Consider the following 15,184-nt stretch of genomic DNA (forward strand, 5'->3'; position numbering starts at 1 on the left):
GGCTTAGTGGGTTAAGCGTCCAACTTTCACTTAGGTCATGATCTCGCAGTTCGTGGGTTCGAGCCCCACGACGGGCTCTGGGCTGCCTACCAGCTCAGAGCCTGGAGCCTGTTTCAGTCTGTGACTCCCTCTCTCTCTGACCCTCCCCTGCTCACGCTGTCTCTCTCTCTCCTAGAAATAAATAAAACATTTAAAAAAAGAAAAAAAGGAGAGATTGACAGCAGTATAGTAATGATTGAGGACTTTACATTTCATTTACATCAGGGGATAGTACATCCAGACAGAGAGTCAACAAGGAAAAAGTGATTTTCAACAACAGATTAGACAAGATATATATGAATATATTCTATCTAAAAACAGAAGAAAATACATTCTATTTAAGTACTCATGGAAAATTCTCCATGAGAGATTACATGTTAGGCCACAAAAAAAGAATGAATGAATTAATGAATTCAAGAAGAAAGGAATTGTTTCATTTTACTTTTCTGGCTATAATGGTATGAAAGTAGTAATCAATTACAAGAAAAACTATGGAAAGAACACAAACACATGGAGGCTAAACAACAAGCTACTAAACAATGAATAGGCCTGCCAAGATCAAAGAGGAAAAATAAACAGAAACTAATGAAAATGAAAACACAACAGTCCAAAATCTTTTGATGCATCAAAAGAAATTTGAAGACAACAGTTTATGGCAATATAGGCCTGCTTTCAACAATAAGAAAAATCTGAAATAAACAACACCAACCTTATACCTAAAGAGGCTATAAAAAGAAGAACCCAAAGTGAATAGAAAGAATGGAATAATAAAGATTAGAGCAGAAATAGAGCTTAAACCATAGTAAAGATTAATGAAACAAAAACCTGGCTCTTTGTAAAGATCAACAAAATTGATAGAATCATTAAGAAAAAAAGAACTCAAAATTGAGATGAAAGAGAAATAACATCACAGCAATACAAAAAAATCATAAGTAAATTATAAAAAATTATATGCCAAATTGGAAAACATAAAAGAACTAGTTAAATATCTAGAAAAATATAACCTTCCAAAACAGAATCAGGAAGAAAGAAAAAATTTGAAGAGAGCAATTACTATCAATGAACTTGAATCAGTAATCAAAAACTCTAAAGCAAAAACTCAGGACAAGATAGTTTCATAGGTGAATCCTACCAAACATTTAAAAAGTTAACAAATATTTTTCTGAAAGTATTCAAAAGAAAAAGGAGAGGAAGAGGGGGAAGGGAGAGAATGGGAAGATGGAGGAGGAAGAAGAGGGGCAGGACGAGGTGGGAGAAGGAAGAAGAAGAAGGAGAAAAGGGGAAACTTTGAAATTCACTTCATGAGGCCAAAATTACTCTGATATCAAAACCAGAGAAAGACACCGCAAAAAAAACTACAGACCAATATATCTGATGAACATAGATGTAACATCCTCCATAAAATATTAGTAAAACAAATTTGATAATACATTAAAAAAATCATTCACCACAATAAATTGGGATTTATTCCAGGGATACAAGTGTTCAGTATTTGCAAATCAAACAGTATAATACATCATATTAACAAGAGAAAGGATAAAACCATATGATTATCTCAATAGATGCAAAAAAAAATTGACAAAGTACAACATCCACTCATAATAAAAATCCTCAACAAAGTTGGTCTAGATGGAACATACTTCAACATAGTAAAGAATATATATGAAAAACTCTCAGATAATATATTCAAAGGGGGAAAATCAAAAGCTTTTTCCCTAAGATTAAGAACAAGACATGGATGTCCACTCACCACTTCTATACAACATGGTACTTGAAGTCCTGTCTGCAGCAATCAGACAAGAAAAATAAAAGGCATACAAATTGATAAAGAAGAAATAAAATTTTCACTATTTGCAGATGACATGATACTGTATATAGAACACTCTAAAGACTCTACCAAAAAAACTATTAAAACTGATAAATTGGGGCGCCTGGGTGGCTTAGTCGGTTAAGCGTCCGACTTTCGCTTGGGTCATGATCTCGCGGTTCGTGGGTTCGAGCCCCGCGTCGGGCTCTGTGCTGACTGCCAGCTCAGAGCCTGGAGCCTGTTTCAGTCTGTGACTCCCTCTCTCTCTGACCCTCCCCACCTCATGCTGTCTCTCTCTCTCTCTCTCCTAGAAATAAATAAAAACATTAAAAAAAAAACTGATAAATGAATTCAGTAAATTTGCAGGGTATAAAATTAATGTACAGAAATCTGTTCCATTTCTATACACTAAAAACAAAATGCCAGAAAGAGATTAAGAAAACACTTAATATCCCACTTACAATTGCACTAAAAAGGATTAAATACTTAGGAATAAACTTAACCAAGGAGTGGACAGACCTGTACTCTAAAAACTATAAAACATTGATGAAAAAAATTGATGACACAAATAAATGGAAAGAACTCATAGAAGAATTAGTATTTTTAAAATATCCATACTACCCAAAACCATCTACAGATTCAATACAATCTTTATCAAAATATGAATGGCATTTTTCACAGGACTACAACAAATAATTTTTAAATTCACTTGGAACTACAAAAGACCCCAAACAGCCAAAGTAATCTTGATGAAGAATAAAGCTGGAGGTATCATAATCCCAGATTTCAAGATATATTACAAAGCTGTGGTAACAAAGCACTATGGTACTGGCACAGAAATAGACACATGAATAAAGCCAAGAGAATAAAGCACCCAGAAATAAGCACATGCTTCTATGGTCAATTAATCTACTACAGAGGACATAAAAATATATAGTGGAAAAAAGACAGTCTTCAATAAATGGTGTTGGGAAAACTGGATAGCTATATGCAAAATTATGAAACTGGACCACTTTCTTATACACTAAAATAAACTTAATTAAAAACCTAAATGTGAGACCTGAAGCCATAAAATTCCTAGAAGGAAACATTGGCAATAATTTCCTTGACATCAGTTGTAGAAACACTTTTTTAGATATGTCTCCTAAGGCAACAGACACTGAAGCCAAAACAAAACAAAACAAAACAAAACAACAAAAAAGGTCTTGTGAGACTTCACCAAAATAAAATGCTTTTGCACTGTGAAGGAAACCATCATCAACAAAACAAAAAGGAGCCTACTGAATCAGAGAAGATATTTGCAAATGTTATATCCAATAGGGGTTAATATCCAAAACATAAAATACCTTATATCAAAAATAAAACGAAAAACAGTACAATCAAAAAACTGGGTAAAAGATCTGAGTAGACATTTTCCAAAGAAGACATACAGATGGCCAGCAGACTTGTGTAAAGATGCTGAACAACAGTAATAATTAAGGAAATGCAAATCAAACCGTAATATTTATTACCTGACACTTATCAGAATGGCTAGAATCAAAAAGATAAGAAGTATCAAGTGTTGGCGAGGATGTGGAGAAAAAAGAACCCTTGTGCACTGTTGGTGGAAATGAAGCTTAGTGCAGCCGTTCTGAAAAATAGTATGGAGTTTTCTCAAAAAATTAAAAATAGAAATACTATATGACCCAGTAATTCCACTAATGAGTATTTACCCAAGGAAAAAATAACACTAAAACTAGTGCATAAAAGATATATACACCCCTATGTTTATTGCAGCATTATTTACAATAGCCAATATATGGAAGCATGGCTACTGGAAAAATGTTCATGGAAAAATGAATGTATAAAGAAGGTGTGGTGTATGTATACACACACACACACACACACAATGGTGTATTGCCCATGAAAAAGGATGAAATGTTAACATTTGCGCACTATTGATATATCTAGAGGGTATAATGCTGAGTTAAATAAGTTGGACAAGAAAAACAAATGCCATATGATTTCATTCATATGGGGAATCTAAGAAACAAAAGAAATGAACACAGAGACAGACTCCGAAATTCAGAGAATGGGTGGTTGCCAGAGGAGAGGTGGGTGGGGCAATGGGTGAAAAAAATAAAGGCGATTAAGTGGCACAAACTTCCAGTTATAAAGTGAGTATGTCAGAGAGATGAAAAGTATAGCATAGGGCATATAGTCAGTGAGATTGTAACATTGTTTGGTGACAGATGGTGATGACACTCATCACAGTAAGTACATAGAATTGTTGAATCCTTATGTTGTACACCTGAAACTAATATAACACTATATGTTAATTATATTTCAATAAAAAAATCTAGAATCTAGAGAAGCTAAGATTTGAACTCAAGTCTTGTGATGCTACAGAACTCATATCTAACCACTATTCAACAGAACCTGTATTTTTGATTTGTGCTAAGAAATCTTGTAGAAACAATATCTTTATTTCCACATTTAGAAGTAAGGTATTTGGGGGAGTGTTTGTATTTTATTTCATTTATAAAATGGCTTTTTGGTTTTTAAAAAGGGAGGGCAGGAGAAGATGATATATAAATTCCTCAGCCCTGCTAATGTAGGCAAGAGCTATAGTCTGACCTTTTCACATGGGCATACATTTCTTTTTCCTTGCCTTCCTGTCAGTCACTGATGAAGACAAGAAGAACTATTATTTGCACAAAGCCATATTTTTAAACATAAGCTCCACTGGCTGAGGGACTATTTGATCTCTTTGAGTAAGTCCATTTTAAGCTCACTTTGCCCCCTCTGCTTTTTCAATTTTCAGTGAACTTTATCTTTTATAATCACTTTACTGGAATCCATGCAAAACAACAAAAGGTATTAATGCAGGATACGAGCAGAGACATGAGTTCAAGTCGAATTTATGGTATCTTATTTCTAAGGATAGAGATGTGGGAAATTTGTGGATCATGTATTTGGGGTGTGAGTGTGTGTGTGTGTGTGTGTAGTTTCAGTTTTGAAATTTCAGAAAACAATTTCTTTGCCAACACTTAAATATAAATTATAAAATATGTGTACTTTTCTTGCACCTGGGTGGCTCAGTTGGTTAAGCATCTGACTTCAGCTCAGGTCATGATCTCATGGTTCATGAGTTCAAACCACGGATCAGGCTCTGTGCTGACAGCTCAGAAGCTAAGAGCCTGGAGCCTGCTTCAGATTCTGTGTCTCCCTCTTTCTCTGCCCATCTCCTACTCAGGCTTGGTCTCTCTCTCTCTCTCTCTCATACATATCTTCATAATAATCTATTGATAGATGAATTATAATTTTCTAAACTTTCCAACAGAAGGTTGAACTTTTAGACTAACAATTTTTTTTACTGCTGTCATTGATCCTATAAAAAACATATTTGGACTATAGCTTTGGACTATTTCCTGGGTGGTGAATTACTTGGATAAAAATTCTGTACATTTTTAGGTTGGTAATGCATACCACCACAATATTTCTGCACAGGTATTGCATAGTTTAGAATGCTAGCACTAGTATGAAGGAGTGCTATTTTACAACATTCTTACCATTTTCTATATAAGATGTTTTCAAAGTGCTTAATTTTTAAAAAGTAAAAAATGGTACCTCATTATATTCCCTTTGTGATTTCCATTTAGAATGAAGAAGGAGGCCCACAGGAAGGAATTCTGGAAGATATGCCTGTTGATCCTGACAATGAGGCATACGAAATGCCTTCTGAGGTAAAACATTATATACATACAGCTCTGAAAATAAACGTCAGGAGTTCAAGTCAGGTCTTTCTAATAAGCAGTACCAAAAATCTGTCACTCTCAGATTTTCATTACATTTGTTTTTATTGAAAACTATTTACTTTCTAGAGGGATAAATTGGCCAAATCCAGGATATGCTTTATGAAGACAAATTGAAAACTAAAAATGGTTTTTACATTTGTAAAGCATTGTGTTAAAAAAGAAAAAGCTACAGAGACACTATATTGTCCACACAACCTAATATATATACTTGCTTAACCTTTATAGAAAGTGTTTGCTGAACACTGCGTTAGAAAATTATTTTATTAAAAATAATAAAATTTTTTCTTAATTTAAATTTTAGTTAGCACTTTCTAACCTTTATAGAAAGTGTTTGCTGAACACTGCATTAGAAAATTATTTTATTAAAAATGATAAATTTTTTCTTAAATTTTAGCTAGCTAACGTACACTGCAATATTGGTTTCAGGCATAGAATTCAGTGATTCATCACTTACCCACAACACGTAGTGCTCATCACAACAAATGTCCTCCTTAATACCCACTACCCATCTAGCCCATTTCCAACATACCTCCACTCCATCAACCCTCAGTTCTCCATCATTAAGAGTCTCTTGTGGCTTCTTTCCCCCTCCTTTCTTTATTGTCCCTCTCTTCCCATAAGTTCATCTGTTTTGTATCTTAAATGCTACATACGAGTGAAATCATATGGTATTTGTCTTTCTCTGATTGACTTATTTTCTTGTCACAATACATTCTAACTCCATCCATGTAATTGCAAATGGCAGGATTTCATTTTGTGATGGCTAAGTGATATTCCATTGTATATGTATACCAAATCTTCTTTATCCATTGATCAGCCAATGGACATTTGAGCACTGTCCATAGTTCGGCTATTGTTGAAAATGCTGCTATAAACATTGGGATGCATGTATCCCTTTGAATCTATATTTTTGTATCTTTTGGGTAAATACCTAACAGTGTAATCACTGGATCCTAGAGTGTTCTATTTTAGTTTTTTGAGGAACTCCAAATTGTTCTCCAGAGTGACTGCATCAGTTTGCATTCCCAACAACAGTGCAAGAGGGTTCCTCTTTCTCTACATCCTTGCCAACACCTGTTGTTTCTTGTGTTGTTAATTTTAACCATTCTGACAGGTATGAGGTGGTATCTCATTGTGGTTTTGATTTGTATTTCCCTGATGATGAGTGATGTTGAGCATCTTTTCATATACCTGTTAGCCATCTGGATGTCTTCTTTGAAAAATTGTCTATTCATGTCTTCTGCCCACTTTCTTAATTGGGTTGTTTGATTTTTTGGGTATTGAGTTTGGTAAGTTCTTTATAGATTTTGGATACTAACCCTTTATCTGATCATGTCATTTGCAAATATCTTCTCCCATTCTGGAGGCTTCCTTTTAGTTTTGTTGATTGTTTCCTCACTGTGCAGAAGCTTTTTATCTTGATGAAGTACCAGTAGTTCATTGTTGCTTTTCTTTCCCTTGCTTTCAGCAACATGTCTTCTTTCTAAAAAGTTGATTTGATCAAGGTCAAAGAGATTGCTGACTCTGTTCTTCTCTAGGATTTTAATGGTTTGCTGTCTCACATTTAGATCTTTCATCCATTTTGAATTTATTTTTGTGTGTGATGTAAGAAAGTGGTCAGGTTTCATTCTTCTGCATGTCACTGTCCAGCTTTTCCAATTCCATTTGTTGAAGAGACTCTTTTTTTTCCATTAGATATTCTTTCCTGCTTTGTTGAATATTACTTGACCATGTAGTTATGGGTTCATTTCTGTGTTTTCTGTTCTGTTCCACTGTCCTATGTGTCTGTTTTTTTTGTGCCAGTAGCATACTGTCTTGATGACTACAGCTTTTAATATAGCTTGAAATCCAAAATTTGGATGGCTGCAGTTTCATTTTTCTTTTTCAGGATTGCTTTGGCTATTTGAGATCTTCTGTGGTTCCATTAAATTTTAGGAATGTTTTTTTTTTGGCTCTATGAAAAATGCATATTTTGATAGGGATTGCGTTAACTGTGTAGATTGGTTTGGGTAGTGTAAACATTTTTTAAATGTTTGTTCTTCCAGTCCATGAGTATGGAATTCTTTTCCATGTCTTTGTGTCCTCCGTAATTTTCTTTATAAGTGTTCTATAGTTTTCAGAGTACAGATCTTTTACCTCTTTAGTTATATTTATTCCTAGTGTCATATTGTCTTTCATGTATTGCAAATAGGATCAATGTTTTTATTTCTTTTTCTGCTGCTTTGTTATTAGTGTGTAGAAATGCAACCAATTTTTGCATGTTGATTGTATATCCTGCAACTTTGCTAAGTTCATCTATTAGTTCTAGCAAATTGTTGTGTAGTCTTTTGGGTTTTCTACATAGAGTATCATGTTGTTTGCAAATAATGAAAGTTTGACTTCTTCCTTGTGATTTGGATGCATTTCTTTTCTTTCTTTCTTTCTTTTTCTCTCTCTCTCTCTCTCTCTCTTTCTTTCTTTCTCTCTTTCCCTCTTTTCCTTTCTCTGTCTCTGTCTCATTGCTGAGAGTAAGACTTCCAGTACTATGTTAAATATTTAATGGTGAGAATGGACATCCTTGTCTGGGTCCTGATCATAGGGGAAAGGCTCTCAGTTTTTCCCTATTGAGGATACTAGCTGTAAGTCTTTCATATATGGCCTTTATGATGCTGAGGTGTGTTCCATCTATCCCTACTTTGTTGAAGGTTTTTATCAAGAATGGATCATGAATTATTTTCAGATGTTTTTTTCTGCATCTATTTACAGAATCATATGGTTATCTTTTATTTTACTAATGTGGTTTATCACATTGATTTGTGAATATTTAACCAGCCCTGTAGTCCAGGAATAAATTACACTTGATCATGGTGAGTAATTCTTTTAGTGTACTGATTAATTCAATTTGCTAGTATTTTATTAAGAATTTTTGCATCCATGTTCATCTGGGATATTGGCCTGTAATTCTTTTTAGTGGAGTCTTTATCTGGTTTTGGAATCAAGGTAATACTGGCTTCATAGAATGAGTTTAGAAGCTTTCCTTCCACTTCTATTTTTTGGAACAGTTTGTTCCAATGGAGAATTTGTATTAATTCTTTTTTAAATGTTTGATAGAATTCCCCTGGGGAAACCACTTGGGCCAGAACTCTTATTGGGAGATTTTTTATTACTGATCAATTGCTTTGTGGTGATGGGTTTGTTCAAATTTTCAATTTCTTCGTGTTTCAGGTTTGGTAGTTTGTAACTTTCTAGGAATTTGTACATTTCTTGTCAGTGACACCCTTGCTGGATAAAGACTTCTTGGTTGCTTATTTTTCCCATTCAGCAAGTTGAATATACCTGCCACTCCTTTCTGGCCTGACAAATTTCAGTGGACAGATCTGCTGAGAACCTGCTTTGTCTTCCCTTTTAGGTTAAGGTCTTTTATTCCCTTGCTGCTTTTAGGATTCTTTCCTTGTCTATGTATTTGTGAATTTGACTATGATATGCCTTGGCAATGGTCAGCTTTGGTTGAGTTCAATGTGAGTTCCCTGTGCTTCTTGGATTTTGATATCTGTGTTTTTCCCCAAATTAAGAAAGTTTTCAGCTATAATTTGTTTTAATAGACATTTTGCCCCTTTTTCTCTCTCTTCATCTTCTGGGACTCTTATGATATGAATGTTACTGCATCTTAACAAGTCACTGAATTCCCTAAGTCTGCCTTTGTGATTAAGGACCTTTGTTTCCCTCTTCTTTTCAACTTCATTGTTTTCCATAATTTTATTTTCTATATCACTAATTTGCTCCTCTGCCTTGTCTATCCTTGCTGTCATGGCATCCGTTCAGGTTTGCATATTGGTTATAGCATTTTAATTTCAGCCTGACTAGATTTTAGTTCTTTTATCTCTGCAGAAATAAAGAAGACACTCTATGGTATCTTTTATGCTTTTCTAAAGCTCAGGTAATATCCTTATCATCATTTTTAAATTCTAATTCAGACATTAGATGTAATTACTTACACCTGTATTGATTAAATCACTGGCTGTGAATTCCATTTCCTGTTCTTTCTTTTGGGGTGAACTTCTCTGTCTCATCCTTTTGTCCAGAAAAAAGAGATAAAGAAAAACAAAAACAAAACACTCCCCAGAAACAAGTAAAAACAACAAACCTAGATCCTGAGTGTATTTTTGTCTGCTTACTAAAGAAATCTAGATCCAAAAATAAAAGTAAATACAATATGAAAAGACAAAAATATTAAAAAGGAAAAATTTATACAATATATGTGAACATAAAATAATAAAAAAGGAATTAAAAATTAAAAAATAATAATTTAAAAAATAAAGAATAAACATAAAAAGGAAGCTAGATCTTATTTTCCCTAGAGCTGAAGCTTTTCACACCCTATGATTAGAAGACTTGGTGCAAGAGAGTTTGTGCTGGTCTTCTGGTGGGGCGGGACGGGGGCTGTTGTACTGTTTCTCAGGCTGACTTGTTTTCCTGGAAATGTGCCTCTGGGAGGCAGGGCGATAGAGCTTGGTGAAGTGGCTCCAGCCTCCACTAGGTGGTGCTGTTTTCTCCCTGAAGGCTTTCAGACCTTATGGGCGGGATGAATATGGCAGCATCCTGGTCTCTAGCTTTGGAGCTGAAAGATCAGTTCTCCACTCTTCAGGGAATCCTCATGGAAGAGCATTCAATCACCTCTCTTGTGTTCCCAGTTTCTGTCAGAACCCTGTGTTCACTCTGTCTGTGTCTGAGCTTCTTTATCTCAAGCACATGACTGAGTTTCAAAACTCCAAATTTCACCAGCTCTGTTCCTCTGGGGGAAGTTTTTGCTGTATTTTTGCAAGCCCATGCTAGGAAAGCAGTCACAAGACCTCATGGCAATTCAGGGTTTATGTCAACGAGCAGAAAGGTGGCACCCCTGCTTGATGCCCTCAGCCCAAGTGCCAGCTCCTAACCCTGGAAACAGTTCACACATTGGTGCCACTCATCCTTCTTGGGACCCATGGGATCCTTAGACCACACTGTCACTCCTGGGATTCTGCCCCAAGTGGCCATCTGAGCACCGTTAAGCCATGCACATCCCTCACTGAGAGGGACTTCTATAAGTTCAGATTTTGTACCCCACTGCTTATAATATTTTGCAGTAGCCTCCATAAATAGATTCCCTCCCAGCCACCATACCCACAGCTTTGTCTCTTCCAAGTCAACACTCTGCATCTCCCTCCTTCCAGAAGATGGTTGCTTTTCTACTTGTAGACTTATAGTTTTTTGTTCTCTCAGACCTCTGATTGATTTCTTGAGTGTTATGAATGATTTGATAACTATGTAGCTGTGTTCCAAGGACAAGACAAGCTTAGGATCTCCCTACTCCTCTGCCATCTTAACTCCCCTCAAAAACTTACTTTCCAAAATAAATCCCCACATGGAAGTTTGGATAAATCAACTGAATGCCTAAAGAAAGTAATTATTATTTGCCGTATTATTTCTAGCAAGATATTTGCATAGTAAAATAAAAGGTGCCCCCCAAAATATGCTAAATGCATGGTTTGCAACAATTGATGTATTTCAATTTAGCATTTTAAACAGCTAATTTGCCCATTTTAATTTGAAAAGAAGTTTTTTAATAGAAAATTTATCACAAGGAAAACTTAAAAGTATTTTTAGATTAATGAAGATGACTCAAGAAGAAATAGAAAATCTGAATAGATCTATAACAAAGTAAAGAGACTGAATTATTGTTTAGAAAATCTACCCACAGGGTTTCTGAGTGGCTCAATAAGTTAAGTGTCCAACTTCAGCTTAGGTCATGATCTCATAGTTCATGAGTTTGAACCCCTTGTCGGGCTCTGTGCTGACAGCTCGGAGCCTAGACCCTGCTTCGGATTCTGTGTCTCCTTTTCTCTCTACCCCTCTCCTGCTATGCTCTCTCTTTTTCTCTTTTAAAAATTAACATTAAGAAATTTATTAATAAGGAAAAAGAAAATCTACCCCCCCACACTCAAATCCCAGGACCATATAGGTTCACTAGTGAATTCTACCAAACATTTAAGGTATAATTAATAACTATTAATTACAATTAATACCAGTTAATTCCTCTTCCAAGAAAAAGAGGAAGCAATACTCCTCAATTAATTTCATGAGGACAATACTATACTGATGCCAAACCAGACATCACAAGCAAAGAAGTTGTATTCATAAAAATTAAGTTAAAATGTCATGTTATATATTTTTCTTCATGGCATTAGTAAAAAACATACTGATAATCCCACTTATAGAAATTCAAATTGGTTTTTTTGCTCAGATTTTTACCAAGAATACTGAGTCTTTTTAAGTTCAGCACAATGCTAAACACTGTAGAAAATGTAAGAAAGTTCATTGATAGTACCAGGACACAAGTGGTATTATGTTCTAAAAAACAAATACAAATTTACTGTTTCATTTATTCTAATGACTCCTTTAACAAACATTGACTATCTTCTATATATCGGGCATCTCAGAGGCAAAAATATGGAAGATATACAAAAAAGTATAATATTTTACAGAATCTGTTTAGAGTGATCAGGAGTTTTATAGAAGAGTTGGTGTTGATCTGTGTGGGAGGGAATATGATAGGCCAAAATGAAAAGGAAGATATTCTAGCACAGGCGATATTAGAAGCAAGGCATGCATGTCTGAGCATGCTTAAGGATATGTTTGAAGAACAGTGAATAGTTAAACAGGATTTTAGCTTAGGTAACTGAGAGAACTGTGACAGATTAAGACTGCAGAGATGAGTCAATGACAAATTGTAGAATACTAGAAGAATCTTTGCATTTAAGTTTGTACTGTACTCAGCAAGCAACTTGAGTTATATTTGTTTTAAAGCAGGATCTTGATTTGAGTTGTTATTTAGGAGGACTATTCTGATCACTTTAGTTAAGGCCTTTAATATTTTTATTGTGGATGTTATCTATATATACTGTATGGGTAGAAGGGGATTTAGAATAGAAGTAATAATTGCAGCCAAGGATGAGGAAGAAATTTTCAAAAGGAGAGAAAAAATCACTTGCCTTAATGTCTTTGTCTCTCTTTAAGAATGAGAACATTTTAGCCCTGGAAGAGGATTTTTAGGCCACTTGATTTGACCCTCATAACTTATAGTTGAGGAAACTGGGAGCAAGACAGACCACCTAACTTGTTCACATGATTAGAACATATGATTGTTAACTGGCATCTGGAAGTAAAATTCAGATACTGTAACTCTGAGCAGCATAATTCACTTTTATATTTGACAGTAAGACAAAACTGTTACAAAATAAGATTATACTGTGTATAACTGAATAGTTGCAGAACCTTTATTCAAAGTGATGAGCCATGTACTATCTCATTCACCCTAAATCCTTGATTCCTGATGACTAATATTAACACTGCATGTTTTCTTTTTTATTTTCTTCATTATTAGGAAGGGTATCAAGACTATGAACCTGAAGCATAAGAAATACTTTTGCTCCCAGTTTCTTGAGATCTACTGAGCGATGTTCCATCCTGTGCAAGTACTCAGTTCCAACGTGCCCAGTCATGACATTTTCTCAAAGTTTTTACAGTGTATTTTAAACTCTTCCATCAGCAGTGATTGAAATTATCTGTACCTGCCCTTGCTCAGCATTTCAGTGCTTCTCTCTCACTGAAGTGAATAAATGGTAGCAGGGTCTTTGTGTGCTGTGTGGATATTGTGGCTTCAAATCTAAAATGTTAAATTAAAACACCTAAGTGACTACCACTTATTTCTAAATCTTCACTATTTTTTTGTTGCTGTTCTTGAGAAGTTGCAATTTATTATCATATATTATAAGATTTCTAGGTGTCTTCTAATGATTCTGTCTAAAGATAATGATGTATTGTGAAATTTGTTAATATATACAATACTTAAAAACATGTGAGCATGAAACTATGCACCTATAAATATTAACTATGAAATTTTACTGTTTTGTGATGTGTTTTATTAACTTGTGTTTCTATATAAATGGTGAAAATTAAAATGTTATCTCATTACAAAAATCTTATTTTTAATCCCATCTCATTTTAAGTAATAAAATCTTGGTTATAACAATGTGAACTGAGAACTGCCACAATTAAAGTTCTTGACAGCCATTTGGTGGAGAAGGAATTTTAGAAGAGTTAAACAAATGAAATGGAACATTAACCCTTTACTCTGGGAATAAACTGAAGCAACACTACCCAAAGTATGAAAACACGGGTTCCACCGAACAGTGATTTTAAGAGATAATTATGGCTGTCTGCTTCAGATAGTAATAAAGCATATTTGCACATTAAGGCTCTGAGAGAACCTGGTTAACTTTGTTTAACGCAGCGTTTTATTTTTATTATTTCTAAAAACACCCCGACCCCCCATCGCTCTCTAGGAAATGCCTTTCAACATTTTTTGGAACTACCAGAACATCACTGTAAGAAATGTCCATACAAATGGATAAATTCCTAGAAATAATATCCTTCAAAACTGAACCAGGAAGAAATAGAAAATTTGAAAAAATGATTACTCGCAAAAAAATTGATTTATTGATCAAAGAACTCCCAACAAACAAAAGTATAGGACCAGATAGCTTCACAGGGGAATTCTGCCAAATACTTAAAGAAAAGCTAATAACTGTTCTTCTCAAACTATTCCAAAAAATAGAAGAGAAAGGAAAGCTTCTAAGTTTATTCTGGGAGGCCAGCAGTACTCATTTCTCATTTACAATTGCACCAAAAAGAATAAAATACCTAGAAATAAATTTAACTGAAGAGACAAAAGACTACTCTGAAAACTTTAAGTCACTGGAGGAAAAAAATTAAACACTATACAAATAAATAGAAAGATATACTGTGTTCATGAATGGAAACATTAATACATTAATTGTTCCAATACTACCCAAAGTCATCTACAGATTCAATTCACATCAAAATGCCAAGGGCATTTTTCACAGAACTAGAACAAAGAATCCTAAAATGTTTATGGACCATAAATGAGCCTGAACAGCCAAAGCAATCCTGAGAAATAAGAACAATGCTAAAGGTATAATGCTCCCTGATTTCAAACTACATTACAAAATTATAATAATAACAGTGATATGGTATGGCACAAAAACAGACACCTAGATCAGTGGACTAGAATAGAGAGCCCAGAAATAAACCTATGCTTATATGGTCAATCTATGAGAAAGGAGGCAAGAATACAAAATGAGGAAAAGACTGCCTCTTTAATAGTGTCAAGAAAACTAGACCACTATCTTAAACATATACAAAATGAAATTCAAACTCTGGTTTCTCTTCAAATCATATAAATCTTTTGCCTTTTACAAAAAGAAATTCAAAATGGACTAAAGACTTGAACATAAGACCTGAAACCATGAAACTTCTAGAAGTAAACATAGGCAGTAACTTCTTTGACACTGATCTTAACAATATATTTTTGGGTCACTTTCCTCATGCGAGGGCAAGAAAAGCAAAAATAAACTATTGAGACTATACCAAAATAAAAAGCTTTTGCACAGTGAAGGAAACCATCAACAAAATAAAAAGGCAGCTTAGTGAATGGGAGAATATA

At 34.5% G+C, this 15,184-nt stretch overlaps 1 protein-coding gene across 4 annotated transcripts in view; it reads left to right on the top strand.

The window, feature by feature from the left end:
• The window catches only part of SNCA (synuclein alpha), a 155,484-nt gene extending 141,538 nt beyond the window's left edge, over positions 1-13,946 (top strand). For all 4 annotated transcript variants that reach the window (XM_077765104.1, XM_077765101.1, XM_077765102.1 and 1 more), the window contains exons 5-6: positions 5,488-5,571; positions 13,043-13,946. In XM_077765104.1, the coding sequence (XP_077621230.1) occupies positions 5,488-5,571; positions 13,043-13,075 (117 nt within the window). In that variant the 3' untranslated portion in view covers positions 13,076-13,946. The remainder of the gene's footprint in view (positions 1-5,487; positions 5,572-13,042) is intronic.
• Positions 13,947-15,184: the final 1,238 nt, after the last annotated feature.

This window comes from Crocuta crocuta, unplaced genomic scaffold (genome assembly GCF_008692635.1).
Source record: "Crocuta crocuta isolate KB4526 unplaced genomic scaffold, BGI_CrCroc_1.0 scaffold134, whole genome shotgun sequence".
Taxonomy (NCBI): Eukaryota; Metazoa; Chordata; class Mammalia; order Carnivora; family Hyaenidae; genus Crocuta; species Crocuta crocuta.